At 37.3% G+C, this 20650-nt stretch overlaps 1 protein-coding gene across 2 annotated transcripts in view; it reads right to left on the reverse strand.

Moving 5' to 3' along the window:
• The window catches only part of ABCD3 (ATP binding cassette subfamily D member 3), a 28335-nt gene that overhangs the window by 3491 nt on the left and 4194 nt on the right, over positions 1–20650 (reverse strand). The window contains exons 2-22 of one of the 2 annotated variants that reach the window (XM_065071108.1): positions 15122–15158; positions 12627–12725; positions 10936–11024; positions 9994–10063; positions 9040–9137; positions 8285–8408; positions 7277–7333; positions 6112–6254; positions 5682–5751; positions 5358–5427; positions 5136–5233; positions 4966–5057; positions 4528–4616; positions 4381–4453; positions 3312–3375; positions 2852–2929; positions 2693–2758; positions 2502–2591; positions 2157–2276; positions 1603–1707; positions 368–424 (exon numbers count right to left, since the gene is read on the reverse strand). In XM_065071108.1, coding sequence (XP_064927180.1) covers positions 368–424; positions 1603–1707; positions 2157–2276; positions 2502–2591; positions 2693–2758; positions 2852–2929; positions 3312–3375; positions 4381–4453; positions 4528–4616; positions 4966–5057; positions 5136–5233; positions 5358–5427; positions 5682–5751; positions 6112–6254; positions 7277–7333; positions 8285–8408; positions 9040–9137; positions 9994–10063; positions 10936–11024; positions 12627–12725; positions 15122–15158 — 1789 coding nt within the window. Of the gene's footprint in view, positions 1–367; positions 425–1602; positions 1708–2156; positions 2277–2501; positions 2592–2692; positions 2759–2851; positions 2930–3311; positions 3376–4380; positions 4454–4527; positions 4617–4965; positions 5058–5135; positions 5234–5357; positions 5428–5681; positions 5752–6111; positions 6255–7276; positions 7334–8284; positions 8409–9039; positions 9138–9993; positions 10064–10935; positions 11025–12626; positions 12729–15121; positions 15159–20650 lie in introns of both variants that reach the window. The other variant, XM_065071107.1, reaches the window with a different exon arrangement.

Consider the following 20650-nt stretch of genomic DNA (forward strand, 5'->3'; position numbering starts at 1 on the left):
GATATATTAGGCACCTTGAAAGCAAAAAGTCCACGCTGTTTACCCAATTCTAGTTAAAGGGATTTTTTTGACACCAAAAAAAAGACTTAAGTGTCTAGCGAGCCTTTCATATTTTTGAGGCTACTTTTACATTTTTACATTTAAGGATTTTTGGTTACTTTTCCCTTCATAATTAGAAGCCTAAGAATATTTCAAATAGTGCAACTGGACTATGAAAGTAAAACTTTTTAACATAAAAAAACCAGAACACAGCCTATCAGGGTATAAAATGAGAACACCTCAAATTGTAAAGTCAATTTAACAGAAAGGCAAATACCAAAACCCCTTCTACCTACAGATATCCTTAACAAAAGCAGAGACTACATACATCATGATGTTTCCAGAGCGACTTTCTGTGTGAGACAGTGAAGAGAGTGATGCCAACCTACATGAAAAAAATGCACACAATAAAGCAGTTATTTTTTCTCATAGGTTAGGCATTACAACAGGGATTTATATTTTTAATTGTTTTCACTTTTCTTTTACTCCTAATGATTTGGCAAAATGTAGAATGAACTGGGCAAAGGAGGTAAAGTAGGAGTCAGGTAATACAACAAAACCTGGTGATTAAGAGAAGTCTACTTTAACAGCAAAAAGAGCGAAACCCACAAACGCTATTAGTTAATTATAAACGTAAAGTGACACTTTGAAGGTGAATAATCTTCCTCTGTTTCCATGCAACTTGGTTAACTATGATCCTGAGGTCCCTTCCAACCTAGTAGTCTATGATTCTATGAAAATGGCTCTGACGACAAAAGAGGGTAAGTTTTTTTCTTTCTGCAAAAACAGCTTAACTGGGAGTTCTGTTTTTCAAGAACGTGCATTAGTCACTTGGCAACAGTAACTCCAAAACAAAAGTACAAATGAACATTCAAGTTAACAGAATAACAAGTATATGTGAAACAGAAAATTGTCAGAACACCAGTATGAATGTGGCAACATTAGTTCAAGAAATAATGACCATTCTTCTGTAGAGTCCTCATCTAGTGTCAATTTACTACCACTGAAGGCTCCCTAAGTTCCCACTTCAAGTTTCGAGTACGTATTTCAATGGATGCACAGCTTTGCTCCATTACCATTCTGAGAACACTGCTACTCAATAATTAATGTTATTTCAAGTCCATTCCTTCCCAGGCTAGGGGTGTGAAATTAAATCTTACTGATATTTCACACTGCAGTATGTGGAATCTAAAAAGGTGAGTAATAGATGGAAATGTTTATTTCCAGCCTTTCATTTCTGTTGCCCAAGCAAAAGAAACATCTCAAACAACAAAAACATGTAAAATTTTAGATTAATGGATCTTCGCTTGACATTCTAAGAGTTTATCTTGAAAAACAAGGTTACCAGTTAGTAAGGGGCTACATGTACGTCTAAATTGCCTGGAGACTACAAACAATTATTGAATTCTAGTGTGCATAAAGGGTGTGTGCATGCCCTTCTAAGTTGTTTTTATTGTTTGTTTGGTTTGTGATCTGCAGTAGGCATAAGGAAGAGCATGCCTTGTATCATTCAAAGTTTCCTGTTAATGCACAGAGGTATAATTCTAGAAACAGAGAGCTTACCTTTCGGCAGTGGCTGTAAATGTAGCCTTCTACATCAACGCTAACAGCACTGGTGCACTCATCCAGAATTGCAAACTGAGGCTTATGATAAAATAATCTTGCCATCTGGAATGTAAACCAAAAAGCTACTGTGGATACAGAACTACAACCAATAATGCAGTGTTAAAAGTTAAACTAAGAATTAGTGTCCAAAGATTTACTGTGGGAAGGGAATTTCTTCTAAGTTGGCACCCACTGAAGCCTGAAAATCCAATAGCTGTTAACTATCTATCCTTTTTTTTTTTTTTTTTCCTTAAAAAACAAATGGTTTAGAACTTCTGTTTATATAATTACAGTGTAAGGTGTAGTAAAAGGTCAACATTTCCAATTAAATTTTGAGTACAACAGGCACTGGTTTAGGTTGTTTTCTCAGTATGGAGATATTACACATTTTAGGGGGTTCTTCTTTAAGTAAAATATTAATTTTTAGTTAAAACCAACAGTTGCTTACAATTTAGATTACATTTTCAACCTGTGTTCTGTATTTGTTAAGTATTTAAGCTTTTGAGACATACTGCCATTCTCTGTTTTTCTCCCCCGCTGAGGACATCCATCCAATCCTGAACACTATCCCAGCCCCCTTCACGTTCCAAGATCGGACCCAGCTGGACGTTATCCAAGTACTCCTTCAGCACCTTCGATTGAAAGAGGAACGACAAATAGAGCTTAAGTGAATTTAATAAAGAAATTATTGAAAAATACTATAAAGGGTTACACTACTATGCTGGTGTTCCATCAACCCTGATAAATATTAAAAACAAACTAAATGCAGTGTTTTTACTAGCAATTTCAGTATTTTTACATCTGAAGCACTACTCATCTTAAGCAAGACAAAGGGTTAATTAACTACTTATCATTACCTGGTCAGAAATCCCTTTCTTTCTCTGATCTTCTAAAGTATCTGGATATATAACTTGATCTCTGAGAGTTCCAAGTGTCATATATGGTCTCTGAGATAGAGTTGAAACAAAAAGGTATGTCAAATATTTCTAAACATAGTCAAAGGAGGAAGAAAGAGAACACTATTGTCAATTAATGTACTTGGCCTCACCTGGGGAACATAGAACAACTTCCCTCTTACAGGTTTTGTTAAACGCCCACCAAACAAAGGCCACAACTGCAACACGAAAAAGGTTTAAAGTTGACCAAAAAAGTCCAATTACAACAGTGCTTTGGATTCCCCCCCATTTATTTAGAAAAGTTCCCTTACCTCACCAAGAACACGAAAAAGTGAGCTCTTGCCACACCCATTTGGCCCACAAATCAGAACATTTGCACCAGATTGAACCTAAAAATGCAAAGCCAACACTAGAGAAGTGTAGTGAGGAAGTACTGTTGAAAGCTTCCGCAAACAACAAGTCATAGGCTTGTACATAGTATTTTCTGACATTACAATGGGTAATTTCCACCAATGTTTTTTTCCAACTAGTTTAGCACCAGCTGCAGCTGGAAGAAAACACTTGTAACAACAAAAACATTTTTGGGAAAATAGCTTATTACCTTTTTTTTAATTAACATGACGATTAATTTCGTTCTAATTTAGCATATCATATAAACACCTCTCCATTTATGTCTACTCATTTTTTATAAATCAGATTACCTCCAAAACTATCATCCTCACTTTAAAAATTGTATATGAACACAGTTTTCTGTTTTATTAAAAAACTTACCTCAAAGTTAAGGTCTTGAATCAAAACATCTCCATTAGGTGTCACCAATGGAACATGATCAAACCTATTTGCATTGTAAGACAAAAACAAAGCCCAGTTGCCTAAAAGCAGCCAACACAGCGTGCCTACTCAGACATTTAAAGAATAGGGTAAGACTCCAGCAGTACTTCACTCAGTACACTGTCCCGCTTTCCAGCCATTAACAGCTAAGGCACTTCTTGAACCAAAAGTGGTTTCTTAATGTTCAACAAACATCTAGATTTTTTTTTTCCTTCATGTTTTTCCGAATCCTTCTAAGACTTTTGTCTCCAAGACATCCTGTGGATATAAACCTAGTGATTCATTTTAAACCTGCTAGCAGACGTGTATTCCATCAGTTGTAGAATACACAATGAATTACTTCTCTGGTCACCTTGCCCATGTTTTTTTTTTAAATAATAAAAATACCTCTACCATTTTTTTCCTCTTCCCTCTCCCCTTTCCCCTCTGCTCCACTATCTGCTTTCCACATTTATCTGATCAAGGCTATTTAATCTCTTAACTGGCTTTACTTTATGCTTTTAAGTAGTACTACGACGTCAATGTTCCTCATACTGAAAAGAACTGATGAATTGACTGATACTTGAGTACATCACTGAACTGTCCAAGCATAGCGAAATATAAGCTAATATTTTGAAACTACAAACAGACTTGCCCCCAGTTTTTACAGCTGAATTGTATCATGGAATAAAATCTACAGTCAACATATTTCTAAGAAGAAATTTGAAAAAATGTTAACAAAATGGTCTGGGAAGTCATATTCCAAAGGACAGCAAGAAATGTTACCAAAAGGGCAAAGTCTAGAGAGCATATTATGTCTCCTGCTAACAGGAGAGGACAAGGATCCACTTCCAGAATAGAAATGCTGAGTGGGAGTGAGGTGGAATTATTCGTAAATAAACTATAGCACAAGAGAAATTGCATATTGTAATAATGAGCATTAAAACTACTATTACTAGTGACAGAAGGAAAGACTTAAAAGACAGACTACATTAAAAATATAGAAGCTGTGGAAAATGTTTAAACATACTTTATAAGGTTATCAGTGTTGATAATTTCTCCAGATCCGGGTATCAAAGGCAAAGCTTGATTTCTATCTGCATCTTAAATGAAGAAAAAAGTATTAGACACTGGAGCACTACATACAGATGCACGTTTCATATGATGTCACATCTACCTTTTTCTTGTGATACCATCGTACGCTGATATTTGCCACTATTCAAGTCCTTCAGAACCTGCATTAATTCTGTGATTCGAGCTGTGAAACTGAAAAAAAAAATAAACCCTATAAGTAATTAATCTTTAGAAATCTTTAGAAGTTTTAGTAATCCATAGAAGCTCTTATGAATACTCCGTTAAACTGCTAAAATGACAAAGTTACCCAACCCAGCATAGAAACAGAATGTTTACATTTTAGAGTCGCACTGAGGTTGTCCAACATTTACAATATTTAGAAGAACCTTTTCCTGTTATAGCCAAATATTTGATAATGCAATGAACAAAGCACACAAGCTCAATTGGTTTTAATTCTACAGTCAGTTTCTCAAAATGAGATGAGAAACAGCAACAACGTAACTTTAAGAAAGACGTTTTACACAATCACTATGACACTTACCCAGCCAATCTGGTCATTTCACGGCCTGCTAGGACTATTCTGCCCAAAGCCTGAGACATTCTCAGTAACATTCTTCCACTTTGGTAGTAATCCTAGAGCAGAAGAAAGTTTATTTGTGTAGACTAACAAAATTTAAATTCAGGAAATGGTTTTAATTCTGTTCTATTTACCTCCAAAAGTTCTGCATGAGTACTGTTCAGATGACGAGGATCAGACAGGTTCAAAAATGGACGACTAACAACCAGGTACCCAACCACAGTGGCAAGGTCTGCAGTTTAAGAGGAAATATTAAGCTACACATTAATTGAAGCAATAAGAAAAAACAGTTCTCATGCAAGAAGTTTAGCACTTTGTTATTTGTAACAGTCTGTCAGCACTGGACAACCACTTACATTTGGCAATAATAGTATCAATGAAACCCATAGAGAACCGGAACAGGATGAAATTATGCAAATGCTCCACCTGGTAAGTTACAGAAGACAAAAGGTCAAACTATATCAGTACCTGTTTTACTATTATTTTACAGAGACAAAGACCATTCTACCAGAAACTTCTGTTCTGCTTATAGCCTGCTAACTTATTTTTAAATCTGATGACTGTAGCAGCATAAACACCAAGGCACTATAATTCAATTTCTATTCATATATGTCAAGAATCACCATGATAAAATTAATTGAAGTTTTGCTTGAAATGTTTTAGAAGATAAAAAGTCTTACCAGTTTACGGAAGGTTTTGTGAATAGTCTGTTTTTCTCTCAAGTTTCCATTATAAAAAGCTATTTCTTCACTACAAACAAACAAAAAACAACCACAAATAATGTAACTTCATTTTGTTAAAGACAGTCTTTGAAAAAGTCAGTCATAAAACACAATATAGTTCTTTCAGTTACCTTATGAAACAAGAGTTTGTACTTTCTCACAACAGTGAAGTTTATTTTACCCCAGCTAGTTTGTCTTTTGAATTAGCAATATAATGCATGTATGAATCAATTAATTAATTAATTAATCAATCATGTGCATAAACATGCGAACACTTTGCTCAGAACTGATAGCATCACACTTTCTGAATGTAGTTTAACATACAGCTTCCATTTACACCGCAGTATTACTTTGTCACTTATACCTTGCTATCCAAGTAAATCTATACCTGTTTGTAATAAGCCGTGAGTTGACATATCTGTACTCTCCTTCATATTTTTGTTCTACAATAGTCATCTTGCCAATTGGTCTCCTTAAACGTGTAAGGAAAAACCCCGAAACAATCAAGTATGCCATCATGCTAGCTGGACCCTGTGAATATCAAGAAAGAACAAAAGCTTACCACCTAGATGGTCTCAAATTGCAACATCTCTACCCAAAATGCCAGAAAAGCATGAATTCCTTGATTTTCACCTCCCATGTGTTTGTTACCAATTCAATTATTTTTGCAGCTCTCAGCACGTTCCTTTCTTTTGTGCTGTAGACAGTGTTTCACTATTCTTACTAATTCTCTGTCCCCAGATGACCTTCCCATCCTCACCTTCTAATTAAGTTTTTATCATCACCCAGTGCCCTAGCTTATTTCTTTAATAACTTTCTGGTTCTTGCTGATTTCCTCTCCTCCATTTCTATCTACTTCTTTTTCTCTGTATTTGCTACATTGTTGTCAGAGCAGTCAAATTTCAATCCCATTCCCTTCTTTGACCCATACATCTCCAACACATTTCCCGCTGCTCTCACGCAGTCCTAGTAGGGATTTTATTCTTCTGGATCTTAAGCTGCAATGGACGAGGGCTCCCAAACAGCTTAAGTATTCCTGAAGAGTGGCACGGCATAAAACCAAGGCATAAACTGAATTTGGCACAAACTGCCAATAATAACTATTACTCAGTCTTACAGAAAGCAATGCAAAGACATCTGAGACTGGAAAAGTTACCCAGGCTCAGCTAAGCCTAGAAAAAAGAGGCTGCAAAGAAACAGAAAACTTATTGTCTCCCTTAAATGGAAGTCACACCAGATAAAAGCAGCCAGAAGGGTACTGTACTAAACGGGATTCCCGAGAAAATGCTAGAAGAAAACAAAGGACTCTTTTTTTCTTAAAACAGTTGATCAAATGCCTGTGAATTCTGTTTTTTATTTTGCTTGCCTCAAGACAGAGAGCACTGAATCATACAATACATTAAGTGTAAAAGCATATTTTCAGTATTCCCCTTCAAATGATGGAAGAATCTATAATTAATACCTCAAGTCTTCCTCACACTCCAAAGAGGTACAAGTCTATAACCAAAGAAAGGAAAATTTGTTTCTATTGCTAAAAACACCACTTAATTTACCTGAGCTCCTATTGCACTTGTTAGCTTGAAGATATACAAAACTATATCCAGGAAGGGCTGTAAGAAAAGCATAGAAAAAAAGCATTAGAATACCAGCATAACACAAATACAAAATAGTCCAGAAACCACCAACCACTCCAAGACCAGTTACAGCTCTGCATTAAAAACACAACACTGGTTAACCTATTTTAAAAGCCAAATGCTAAACCAAAAGGAATCTCAGACACATTTTCCTAAAAATATTAACTCAATTGAACTGAACATAAAACTGTCATCATCTTCAGATAAAGTACATAGCACATAAAAAAGTGATTCACCATTTTAGGTCTGTAACAACACTCACTAAGCAAAGTTGGATTACACCCAATGATTAATTCCTGACTGAAATAATTGTGAGAAACACTGAGCAGAATAATGCCATATAGTTGGCTATGTACCTGACAGAAGCAATATTCCGATTGGAAAGCATCCTGTTCCACACATCCTCTCAAAGCCAGAGCAGCTGAACTCCACATATTTAGCCAGAAGTTTTTGAATAATTCAACTTGTATTTTGCTTTATACTTCTGCTTGTGTGAACAACATAGCATAAAAAACAACTAGTCTAAAATTTCAACAGTATTCTGCTTCATTAACTAAAACACCTAAGATTTGCACCAGAAACAGAGGAAAATGCTTACTCAACCACACTTCCCTACCCAAAATAATATTTATATATAAATAAAAGCTAGCCATTAGGTTTTTTTTTCTGAAATCTAACTAGCTGAAAAACCATAATTATCACTGCTCATCTGAAAAATAATGTGCTGATTTCTTTAACAGAAAATTTAATTCAAACAATCCACAACAGTGCTTTTGCAGAGGTCATGGAAACCACAGACTGTGAAACAATACCATAAACATTTGTTTTAGCACCATACTCCAAGCAATAGGCATATAAATGCAAGCAATTATTTTGAGCCCTAAACATCCACAGCTATTACTCCAAGACCTCTCTGAAAAGCCTTACCTTGCTAAGGTTCGAGTACAGGTCCACGACACTGTTACAGAATTTTTCCACATCCTGTGTAAGCAGTTGATCTGGATTAGCTATTCTGTTGTCCAGATTTCCCATTTTGTAGTACGTATACCCTCTGAAACAAAACAATAGCTAAGTAGCAGGGAAAAATTCATTGCCTAGAGTCTCAAATAACTGCAACCCTCTGCTTCATACAACTGAGATGGAAAGTAGTGCAAATATTAAATGACTGTAAGGAGTCTACATAGCTAGTACTTCTGCCTGATCAGATTCAGAGCAGTTTAGGCTCCAGGATGTCTTGCTGAAGCTCAGGCCCATGCTGCTCTATGTACTGCTGCTGCACCCTCACAAACTCTGCATCAACACACCTGAGAAACAAAATTGAGTGCAGAAGGATATAAGCAGCTTCTCAAGCTCATGCACCCCATTCAGTCTGCAGGATTATTAGCCCTACATGAAAGCAACTGAAGAACTTTGGGACCTGACCCAGTAATGGAAGCAGTACAGTGCATTATTGTTTTTCCTAACTGAGCCAACTTTGTTATCTTTGTATCTGTGCCATATACAACCTGGATAAGCCACTCATCCTAAACAGCAAGTTAACTGCAATCAAAAGTCTTTTCTACACAGTACACCTTACCTACTAAGCAACTTGCTACCTTCTTACTATGCACTTAGAGCGATTTTGTTTGATTTTAATCAATTTCTTTTTTTAAACCCTTAGACATTAAAAATGTGTTACTTACTTAAGATATTCCTCGTAGAGGTATTTGGTAAGCCTTACTCGGAAGCAAAGTTTCAATTCATTTAGACCATACTTCAGAAAGTTATTCACTAAAGAAATCTAAAATAAGAGACAGTATTTCAATATTTAGCTAACGAGATTTACTATACTTAGATCAGTTTGCAGTATAGATTGTGCAAACACTTTAGAACAGGTGAATTCTCCCCCTAAAGTCAATAATACTCTTAACACACCTAAACCAAACCATTTAGTGTTTGCAGGACCACAGATTAAGTTTCTGTCTACGTTTTTGAAAACACCAGTTCCCAGTGGATCAAAAGATTTCATATAAAACTTGCATATCTTCAACTCTTCTGACAAGCTCCAGAAAAGAGCCCCCATTTGACAATCACTACCTTAATTGCTTAATTGGCTTTTAAATCTATTGTAAAGCAGGTACATTAGGTAGTAATAGATAATGTACTATTTATCACCTCTGGTGCAAGTCAGAGATGTTGACAAGCTGAAGGAAAGTTAAAAGGTGGGGAAAAAAGCCATAACACATCTCAGAAGTAGCTGTAAGAAATATAAAAACTAAAGACTAAGAAGAAATTTTCATCTTCAATGGTGCCAAAAGAATCCCACACCTAGCATGTTGAAACATCATCCAGTCCATAAGATGATGTTACGCAGTACTACAGATGGCACATTAAGCTATAAGTCAAAATCGCCATCAACAAAACCAATCTGAAGACCTAAACATGTCAGAAAAATAGTTGCAATCAATAGGGAAACATGCTGATGAAGTCTCCCACACACTGATGGCAGAAAATGAAATGTGTCTTAATACACACCTGCATGTAAAACAACTAATTTCAATGGGGTTTAAGACACTCATTTGAGGTCTCTTCCTGAAATTATTAATTTACATTTGAAATACTTACTACTCATTTGCTGGCACAAGAAAAGCACTTACAGCAGGCATTGCAGCGATGAAGTTGAACAAGTATTTCTTGAAATCTTTTCTGCTGCGGCCAATGATTGCACTGTAAATGACCATCGGCTAAGAGTTAGTTACAAGAAAAAAGAAGTATAAACTAGCATGTCTTAAGTGGACCACACAGAGAAAAAAAAAAAATCATTGTGGAAATCTGTAGTATCAGCTGTAGGATCAAGTGTCACAGATTTCTGTAAGTTAAGTGGTGACAGACAAAGCAATTATCTGCCTTTTGCTCCTGGAGTAACTGTCTGTGTTAAGGGCTCAGAATTTCATGGTCTCAGAATAGCAGTTCCTTCTTTGCTTTCACAGATTCTCACAAGAGAGAAATAAAGCAGTCCTTCCATTCTATAAAGCACTGAAGGTCTCTCTTGAAATACATATTTTGAACCACACTTTGAGAAATTCTGACTTGTTTCAATCAGCAACAAGAGCAACAAAAATAATCAGAGATCTAGGAAACACTTTAGAAAGTATTAAGACTGAAAGCATTGTGTTTATCAATCTAAAGAGCAAACAGCTCAGTAGCAAGAAGTAACAGCCTTGATATCCAAACAAAATGTCTGAGTCTATGCCACAGAACCACTATGCCACTGAAGTGCTCTCTTAGATGTTTAGATCAACATAAGATTTAGAGTCTTCAAAATGTGACCAAAATAACCAAAAAACATTTAATAAGTAAACTTTGGTTAAAAAAATAAAGTTGTGTCCAACAGCAGAAGACGAGTTGATTAAAAATTAATATTTTTCCTTTCAGAAAAATATAGGGATCCCCCTTCCCCCAAAATTGCAACTATACCAGTTTTCCAACTGTTTCGTGTAAATAAGCAAGCTGTAAATGATCTGAATATGTGTTCTGACAGATTACTTTCCCTGTTAAACTCAAGAAAGAATGTTTAAAAGTAACAAGTTTATAGATACCTTTCAATGACTGTTCCATTTTGAATCATCCAGATATCACAATACGTGCGGACCACCAGCATCACAGCAATAAGCAGCAAATAACCTGTCTAGTACAAAGCCAGAAGAGCAACAGTTAAAAGACGGATAAAAATTCACCACTTTTTCTAGAAAATGGTCTGACCATATCTAGCAGAAAGGTGTTACCCTGCTACCCCAGCTAACGTAATACTTTATTACTTAGCAGGAAATGCAACAGCAAACAATATTTTTAATAGAATACTGATTACACTTTTATGAAGAACTTTTTGTCTTTTAAAAAGGTGTAGTTGGCTGATACACCAGACACACAAAACGGAGGGTTACTGGGGTAAAGAAGTTACTGCTGTTCTGAGACACTTTTCTGCCACAGGGTCACAGAGGCCGCAAGGGACCTTGAAGGTCACCTGCTCTAACTCCCCACTCAGAACAGGGCCACAGCAACCAGGCACCAGTCAGACCTTGTACCATTCATCAAAAAACTTTAAGCCCAACAGTGCAGCCAGTTTTCCATCCACCTCACTATTCAGTCATCAGTTTGGCTGTCAGGATACTAGGGGAGACCTCAGGCTCAAGGTCTCATTAAATCCAAGTATTCAACATTCTCTGTTCTTCCCTTAGGCACACAATCTCCTCATTGAAGGCAATCGGGTTAGTAAGGCATAATCTGCCATTCATAAATCCCGGCTGGTTGTCTGCAATCACCTTTTTGTCCTCCATGTGGCTGGAGTTGGCTTGCAGGAGGGTTTGCTCACAGCCTTACTAGGAATATCGTGAGGCTGACCAGCCTATAGCTTCCAGTATGCTTGTTTTTGAAGATGGAAGGGATGTTTGGGTTTTGGGGAGGATTATCAGTAACCTTTCTGATGGCCATGACCTTTTGAAGATGACAGAGGCCAGCTCTGCCAGCTCTCAGAGGCATTCCCACATTCCCACCCGTGCTTCCACCTTCCCTGAACTTTGTTTTAGTGAACAAGCTGCCAAAGGCCCCTGCTCTTCCAGGCCAGCTGGTGCCGTGCTTGCTCTACATTCTGTGCACTGGAATTTATTGCTATTGCGCCTGATGTATGCCAAAGTTCTGACATACTGCGGTTCACCACTTAAGTTCCAAGCTCAACTAATGTTCTTTAAAAAACAAAACAAAACAAAACAAAACAAACACTTCAGTGTTCTGGAAAGCATGAGAAAGATGCTGAGGCAAACACTTTTATCTTGCTAAATTCTAACCTGCATAGCTTTCCTAAAATTATGCCAACAGACTTTTTGACAAATTCACTTTCTAATGAGGGCTGGCCTAGATATAAGTTAAAAAAGAAAAATTATGGATTAACAGCATGCGATTTAAAGAGAGGAAGCATTTGCACAGAGAAGTGTACTACCTTGCATCAAACAAAACCTGGATGCCCTTTTAAAAGATATACTACAGTAGTAGTTATTAGTTGACAGTAAACAGCTTATTCTTGTAATTGAAAGCAGAATGCAACTTTTTAGTGATCTAACAACTGAACATACACGTAGATATTTATAGCAATATGTTCCTATTTTAAAACATACAGTACAATTTAGTCCTATTTGAGTAAGGTATATGCTTTTGTCTAAATTCTGATGCAATTACAAAAGAAAATTGATTACAAAAATGCTCATTTTTACGTGTTGCTGCAGGCAACACTTACCTCTTTACAAAGTGTTCTAGGGACCATTATTTTCAGGATTCGACATATTCTTGCAATAAACACTCTGTCCACCATTGCTCGCTCCTTCTTTCCCTCCTTCTGCTTCACACAGAACAAGAAAAACAAGAAAAGCAAGATTCTTTTTTTGGTAATGTATTATTTAAATGTCGATGCGATATTTTTCCTACTCAAGTTATTAACAGCTACCTTCCTTCTGCAGTGTTTGCAGTTATTTCTTTCCAATTTAAGACCTGATCACACAAGTTAAATGAAATATAAAAACCAGGAGTGTATGACCTCACAGCTCTCAGAAATCCTAAGTAAGAGAACTAAGCTATCAAAATAAATTGCAATAGGAAGTAGCTGCCATGATACAAGATACTATTTATTTCAAGTCCATGTTAAGTGATACACAAACAATGCAGCCCACAGCATTAAAACATTCCATTACAAGTTATAATGCAATTTGCCATCTCCTCACATTGCTTGTCTCCAGAAGACACCATCAGCTAGTTTTTTTTTTAAAGATGCCTTTCATCATTTGTCTAGACCATCAACAGTTTAAACTCCGTGAGTGTACAGACCAAACTTGCTTCAAGTGAAACCAGAATTTTTCATTCCTTTACTTCTAAAAAACAGTGCAACGCAATCCTAATGAGCTAAATCTACTGGACATAAACCCCATCCTATACCCAAACACCTTTAATTTGGGTCAGGTGCACTTGTGTACTCCATATAACACAGTCTCCTGTCTTGACTAGCCTGAACAGTTTTTAACAAGCTAGTGTTCCAGGTATCTTTCATTTCTTTTGTTTTCATTCTTTCTTTTGACAGTTGTGGCACAAGGATTCAGTTCTGAAAACAGACTGAAAGGATATACATGCATACGTAAAATAAGTCCTGTTTTATTGACTTAATCCTGCTATCTTTGCTAGCCAAGACTCACGTAAAGCACAACTTGTCCATGCCTATAGTAACACAACAACATAATCAGACAGGAAACCTGAAAGAAAAAAAAACACAACACAACTATGGAGACAGGATAGGAAGGACAAAGAAAGTAGCCTGTGATTCACCACTAACGGACTCAGACAATCCTACCAAGCACTCTATTTTTTCATTTCCAAGGATGATTAAACCACTGAAACTTGCACAAAGAGCCCACCTTAATGTCTTCACTTACTGTTTACAAATGCAACATGATGGGCAACAAGCCCAAGCTCTGAGCTCCAGCAAACACAAATTTACTCTGAATGAGCTGTGAATATTCCTATACCTGTTTATCATGGGATGAAGTCAACTATAGTCCTGTTCTTTTGAAAAAACAATGTGAACACAAGCTACGGATAAAAATTCTAGTCAGATAGGATGCTATATTGTAGATGATAAAAATATTTCCATTAAAAGTTATTCACGCAAAAATTCAAGCATTCCAAACAACTAAAGACTACTGTCCAAGCCTAATGAAGCATGACCCTACACATGTTATTGCTTTTCTGTAACAGAAATGGCAAACACAACACCTGACATGCAAAATTGCTGGGAGCACCTGACAATATATTTCATGTCTGACCTGAACCTGTTCTTCCTTTCTATTAATCTCGTACCCATTTCTACTTTCACGTTGCACTTACATTAATTCCAATATCTTCTTTCCCAGAGGATTTTTTCCTTACACTGTTAATTCCTCAATTCAGTATCATTATAACCAAGATGAGTAGGAAGGCTAGTTAAAACTTTTACAAACAGGCATAGCTGTGAAAAATACAAGTATTTATGGCAGACAGTCCAGTCAAGGTCTGACTAGAAGTTAACATGATGCTTGCACACACCTTTATGTTTACCTAGAGGAAGCCTTTTCTTAGGTTTTCAGCAAAACAGAAGCACATGGAATAGTTATCTATTCATACCATCATATGACCCAATATTTCTAATCACAGGCTCTGCCCTCTGGGCTAACTAATGTATTTTATTTGAACATGAAAAAAAAACTTGATTTAAAGGGATGTAATATATCCTTTTCAAATAAACGAATTAACAGACACACAAAAGAGCAGGGAAATGCCAAACTTCCTACCAGAAGTTTGAAGTACTTTTTAGAAGTGGTCAGACTCTACACCTTGTTCCATACTTCTTTCTTTTAAATAAAAAGCAAATACAAGTCATTCCAAATCTACAAGAAGCTGTTTGTTGCTATGTATACAGCCAAACTTCCAATGCTAGTCCCTAAAATTTCATAAGGCACAGAGAGATGAAAAAGCACTCAGTACACATCAAGCACATATCATTATGCAGTTCAAGCTTCAGCCAGATGCGATTAACCTGATTCTTCCATTTGTTTCACCAGTGCAAGTCTAAAAGTATCATTCAAACCACATCTGCACTACAGCCATCACTCTGTCCAAAATAAAACTACGATTACGGGACTTAAAGGTAACAAAACTGTCAGTATTATTTCAAACTATTAAAAATACAATACACAAAGAAAATATTACCTCATTGTTCTGCAACGCTTGTTTTCCACTTCTTTTACTGTAGAGGAAAAAAAAAAGTATTTTACTTAACACACATTTCTTTATCTTGATCTCTACACAGAAGAAACAAGGAGGAAAGCTTGGATTTACACCCCTATTTCTTTCAAAGCAGTACAGTGTCTTCACAAGAAGGCCACCTTTTATGTCCAACTTATGTGCTGTTTTTATACTACTTCAATGCAACTTTACTCCTTCCAGCATTCAGTTTCACATAGGCAAACTAAGTCTCCTTCCTCACCTCTGAGTTTCACTTTACCTTGGTTTCTGTACCAGGAGCTCCCAGCGTTTGTTCCTAACATACACCTTGCAAGCATGGCTACATGGTTCCACTGACCACAAATGAAAACTACGTGAATGCAGATTCAGCAATCCAAGCAACCTGACTTTGATGTTTTGCACTATCTACATAAGCCAGAGAGATTCATTTTGCGATATACTTAACTTTCAAATACCACATTTTACTATATAGAGATTATTTGTTCATAAACATCACTGCAGGGTGGAAAAAAAAGTCAGATTCTGTGAAACCAAGCTCCTGCTAAGGTGTGCATTAGAACAGGAGCTGGTGTTTATTCTGTCCTTCTTCCTTTCCCTGCATTTCACACAACACTTCAAGGAAAAATATTTACCAACTAGCACTAAACAAACATTCAAAAGTACAATGCTATTCTTCCTCCTCTTTTTTTTAAGAAAGGCAAGCTGACATGTAAGGCAGTTATAGTTTGTCTGTTTTTCTGAATGTTCAAGCATCAGATAAGCACATGAAGCTGTTGGAAGAGCTTATGCATTTATGTAGTTTAAAAGTGACAGCTACTCACATGAAACTGTAACCTACCATTCTTCAGCCACCATATTACAACACTGTGAGCAGGCTGCTTTAAAATGACAACACTAATGCACTTTCAAGACAGCACTTAAGATATGACAGGGGAGCCAATGCTGTGAAAGGCATCGCACCCTGTGCCTGCACCACCACAGCTGCAGGAGCTGCAGCACCAGCTGCCCCGCAGCTTTATTCGACACTTGTGCTTTAAAGTTCTGCAAGGAAAATATCTAGGGGGAAACCATAACTATTTTAACATATGATGATCAGAAAGATTTATGAATGGCACTGACTAATGAAGAGAAATAACTTAATTATTATGAAAGGAGGAGGCAAGGGAGCAGAAGAATATGAGAAAAGAAGGGAGGAAAAGCATGCAAGTGGGAAGGGAGAGATGCCAGTTTAACAAGAACTTAATTAAAGGTAATGGTGAGACGGAAGCCCAAGAGGAGAAGATAAAAATCTTGTAAGACTACTTGTGTAAAAGACAGAACAAAGAACATGAAGGGTGGCAGAGAGCTGACGGGTGAGAAACAACTTAATAAAAGTTCAGAAGAGATGTAACGTGTAACACACTATGCCCTGAATGGGGTATGTCTGCGGCAGCAGTAACTGTGCAGAACCTAAGACACTCTAGTCAGAGAACACATCCTGGTGGCGTAGGAGCAATGTATTGCTGGCACAAGGAACTTCTCGACACATCTTGTAATTTTTCAAAGTACAAAACATTGACCTATTTTTTAAAAAGTATCCTTGAGTATCAGTCCAACCACATCTGGTTTGGGACTAGGAAAAAAGTGTTATTCTTAGGAGCGAATAAGTTGTGATCACACCATGTGGGTATTTCCCTGGATGATTCATGACTTGCAATAATGCAAAATAAAGCACACTGCTGTTCCAGATATGCTATAATAATGCCTAACTTTGCTGCTTCAAGGCCTGCCAATGTTTGAAGTCACAACACTCATCATACACAACTATTTCAGCTTTAAAAGGATCAGAAGTGAATACATTTAAATAGTACTATATTAAGAAGTTGAGGCCCAGAATTACCCTGCCAGTTGAATATCTTTGATGTACTTATTCAGACATTTTTCTTACAGTAGCTGTTGGGAGAAATTCAACAGCTGAAACTACTGAACCAAGCTGAAACTGATTATCCATTAAAGAGAAAAAACTGTTCAGAAACAATGATCTCATATTTAGTTGTGAACTCACATTTAATTATAATCTATATATACAAGGTTTGACATTTAAAGTATTTGTAAATTCAAAACCTGACAAAAAAGGAGTTTTAACAGTGTTCTCTTCTTCTAAAAAATTCATGCAAGCTCAAAACAAGACTAATACTTCAATAACAAATGAAATTATCTTATGTACGAAGTATGGATTATCTAGAAGCAGAAAAACAAATGCGGCTACGTAGCTCCAAAAACGTTGTTCTTGCTATTAAATCTTGCTATCCGTTGTTATTTTAACAAGTAAAATCATTTTACTTGCCACAAAAGACAGTGCCATATTGCTGCCTAGAATAAAACTGCCACAGGCCGATTCCTACAGGACTTTTTCTTCCCAAGAGTCTCATTTTTTCAGTCCAGCACCTCCTGGCACTACTCCAGACTCCATTATACAATTGTAGAACTTTTTTTTTGTGAGAATTGTGGTTTCATTCTCATTGAATTTAAAGACTAAATAACACCCTCAATTAGTCAGCAGGAATACAACAAGACTATCCAGTTACAGCAGAGAGCTCTAACTTTTGGAATAGATTCAAACTCTCTGTTATTCCAGATCTCCCACTTACTTAATGCTGGAGCATCACAAGTCTTATTGGTGAAGGAGGGTTAAGCGCTACACACTGTTCAAATTCTCTACTGCAAATACCTCCTGTGGCACAGGGGCCATCGCTGAGCAGCACGGCATAAGGACTGCGCAGAACACAAACATGAGGCTGCCTTTACCTGCAACGTCAGTGATGACCCCATCCACACGAACCGCCCTCCAGCCTGGGTTACACTGTGCTTTTTGTTGTCACAGGAGTGCCCTGAAGCTCAAGTGCTGCTGATGCTTGACTTGGGGATGTGGCGGGGTAACAGCTACGATACAGCTGGGGTTAGCACAATTCATCACATGCTTATTCCATCGATATCACTACAATTCAGGCAGCTGCTATCAAATTGCAGAAGAGCTCTACTTTTGATCTTCGGCGTAGCTACTCCCACAATGAAACCCTTCCCTGAGTGTAGAGATTGAGGCTGAGGCCGGACTGCCTGGGACAGTGGAAGATCCCGAAGTAAACACAACTTCCAAACAGTCTGAAGGGGAGTAGCACTGGATTCAGCAGTGGTGGTGAAACGTGTCCCACAGGAAACACATTTCTGCTCCTCCCTGCCTCGAACTCAGAACTGTGCAATGACTGCTCACCCTTCTCCTCCTACTACAGAAAATCTTGAGATTCTTCTCCCTCCCTTCCCTGGATTTGGATTGCTTTTTTACCTCCAGCCATCAGCTCCCCTGAGAAATTAGATTTCATCAAAAAGAATGGAATAGTTACATTACAGATACTAAGAGAATACAGGACCATGCTTTAGGTGACCCCCCTCCCCCCCCCAAAAAAATACAGTGACGAAAGAAGACTACAAGAACAAATATACAAAAGATGGCTTCAGGGCAAGGGAAAAAAAAGTATGCCATGCACCATAAAACAACCTCATCCAGGAAAATAAATTATCACACTTTTAAACTTATGAATGTCTAACTTTACAGCTTTAAAAGTAATAACATTATTTTAAACTGAACCACAATAGTTTATATAAGGAGAAAATATTTTGTAAGCATGAGTGAAGCACAAACTAATATACTTAACATTTGCTCAAAACTAACCAAAAACTTACATATGAAAAAAGACCTGCCAATACAGTAATGAAATAACAGACTTCATTAAGTAGTAAGCAGATAGCAGGCAGACTTTTGAGCTTCCTTAAATGCCTTCACCGACAAGGAGGGCTGGTGATGGTGAGGTTTTTGAAAAGCGTTTCCCAGACCATATACAGAAAAAACATAGAAATATTTTAGAACTGCAGTTTTACTTAACGCTGAGCCAAATCTATTGATTTGCATAGAAATAATTTCTGATAAGGGTATGAACTTAGAATATTCCAAAATGAAACAACTCTTAAAAAGTCTTTCTGCATAGTTTCTTTACAATTTTCTATGGAAGCATTAAAAGTCTTAATTATATACATCTCTCTTCCTGTATTCAGCAGGTACTGCTGCTACACTAATCAAGTCTTTCCCCAAACTTCCACAGGCTCAGGCTTGAGAAACTGGAAAAAGCCTTTGAGAGGTCATTCAGTCTAGGTACTGAAAGGTATCAGGAACACTAGTTCTGTGGTATTTATTAACAAACAGGAAAAAGTTAAAGGATTACTGCCTCTAGAATTACTGGTCTCCTTCCAAAACAAAGTTCAGTGGAAGCAATCTACTCTGAGCAAAGCATTGCAGCAGGAAACTGCAGGTGAAGGGGGAGATAAGCAAGTCTTCCAGGTTAATGACAGGTGAAGAGGAAAAAGGGTTTGAAAATGTTATGTTGTGCTTAACTGCAAAAAAAAAAGAACCCTACAAATTTGAGGTCATGCTACCTTCCTTCTGCAGAGTAGGATGAAACGCTCCTGCCCAACAAAGTGCAAAGGAAGAATATCTGGTTCAAGGACAAGCAGAGCTTTTCGAAAGGTTGTTAACTCTAAGTAACCTTTGTATTTTGCAGCCCTTACAGTCTAGAATGGCACCATGCAATTTTCAGAACTTAAAAAATACAAAAAACGTGCAAGAGAAATGACTTTGTAATAGTTCAAGATTATTTGTGCAGTTTCAGGTCATTTTTGCAGTCAAGATACTACTGTGACATCGTAAAGACAGACTACAATTCAAATGACTGAAGACAGAATGCAACTGCACACTTTGTGACAGTGTGAAGAAGTAACACCTACAATGAGCAAAGTATAACGCTGCTCACAGCTCGCTCATGGGTAGACACAGCTTCACAGTGCGTATCCCACACAGGGAAATCCAGAGCAACAGTAAAGCCATTTCAAGTCAAGGGCAAGCAACCTCACCCAGACGCCTGGGCACAGTCTAAAGGCATGGTCACTTACACAGGACACCCTGAGTGCACACACAAACCAAGAGCACAGTTTTCTTGGCACTAGGTTGGTGACTAGTTGCAGCATAATCAAAAATAACATGAAGGGAATGCACTCAGGCAACCAGGAAGGGGACTCTGAGAAGGTCACTGACAGCTGTGTCACTGCAGGCAGGGGCTCCCACTTGCTCTGCCATGCTAAAGCTCAAAAAGTTTACACAAACATTTTATAAGAAGGCAACAAAACAGAAATGTTTTAGAGCTAATTTTAAGTTTCAGTAGAAGTCTGCATCTCAATAATGAAGTAACATGCAAAGGAAAAAGCCTCATAGCTGTTCTTTTTTCCATAAGCTTGTGCTCTGGCCTAAGCTGTGGCTGTAGCTCTCCCTCACGAACAGCAGTGGAAAGAGACTTCTAGCTAGTTCCCTGCAAAGCGAAAAAGAACACAGCTTCACAATGTTACACAGACTAGATCTTGGCTTAGACAGCAATCATTTCAAGCAACTTAATACGAGAGAAACCACTA

This window comes from Columba livia, chromosome 8 (genome assembly GCF_036013475.1).
Source record: "Columba livia isolate bColLiv1 breed racing homer chromosome 8, bColLiv1.pat.W.v2, whole genome shotgun sequence".
Classification (NCBI taxonomy): Eukaryota; Metazoa; Chordata; class Aves; order Columbiformes; family Columbidae; genus Columba; species Columba livia.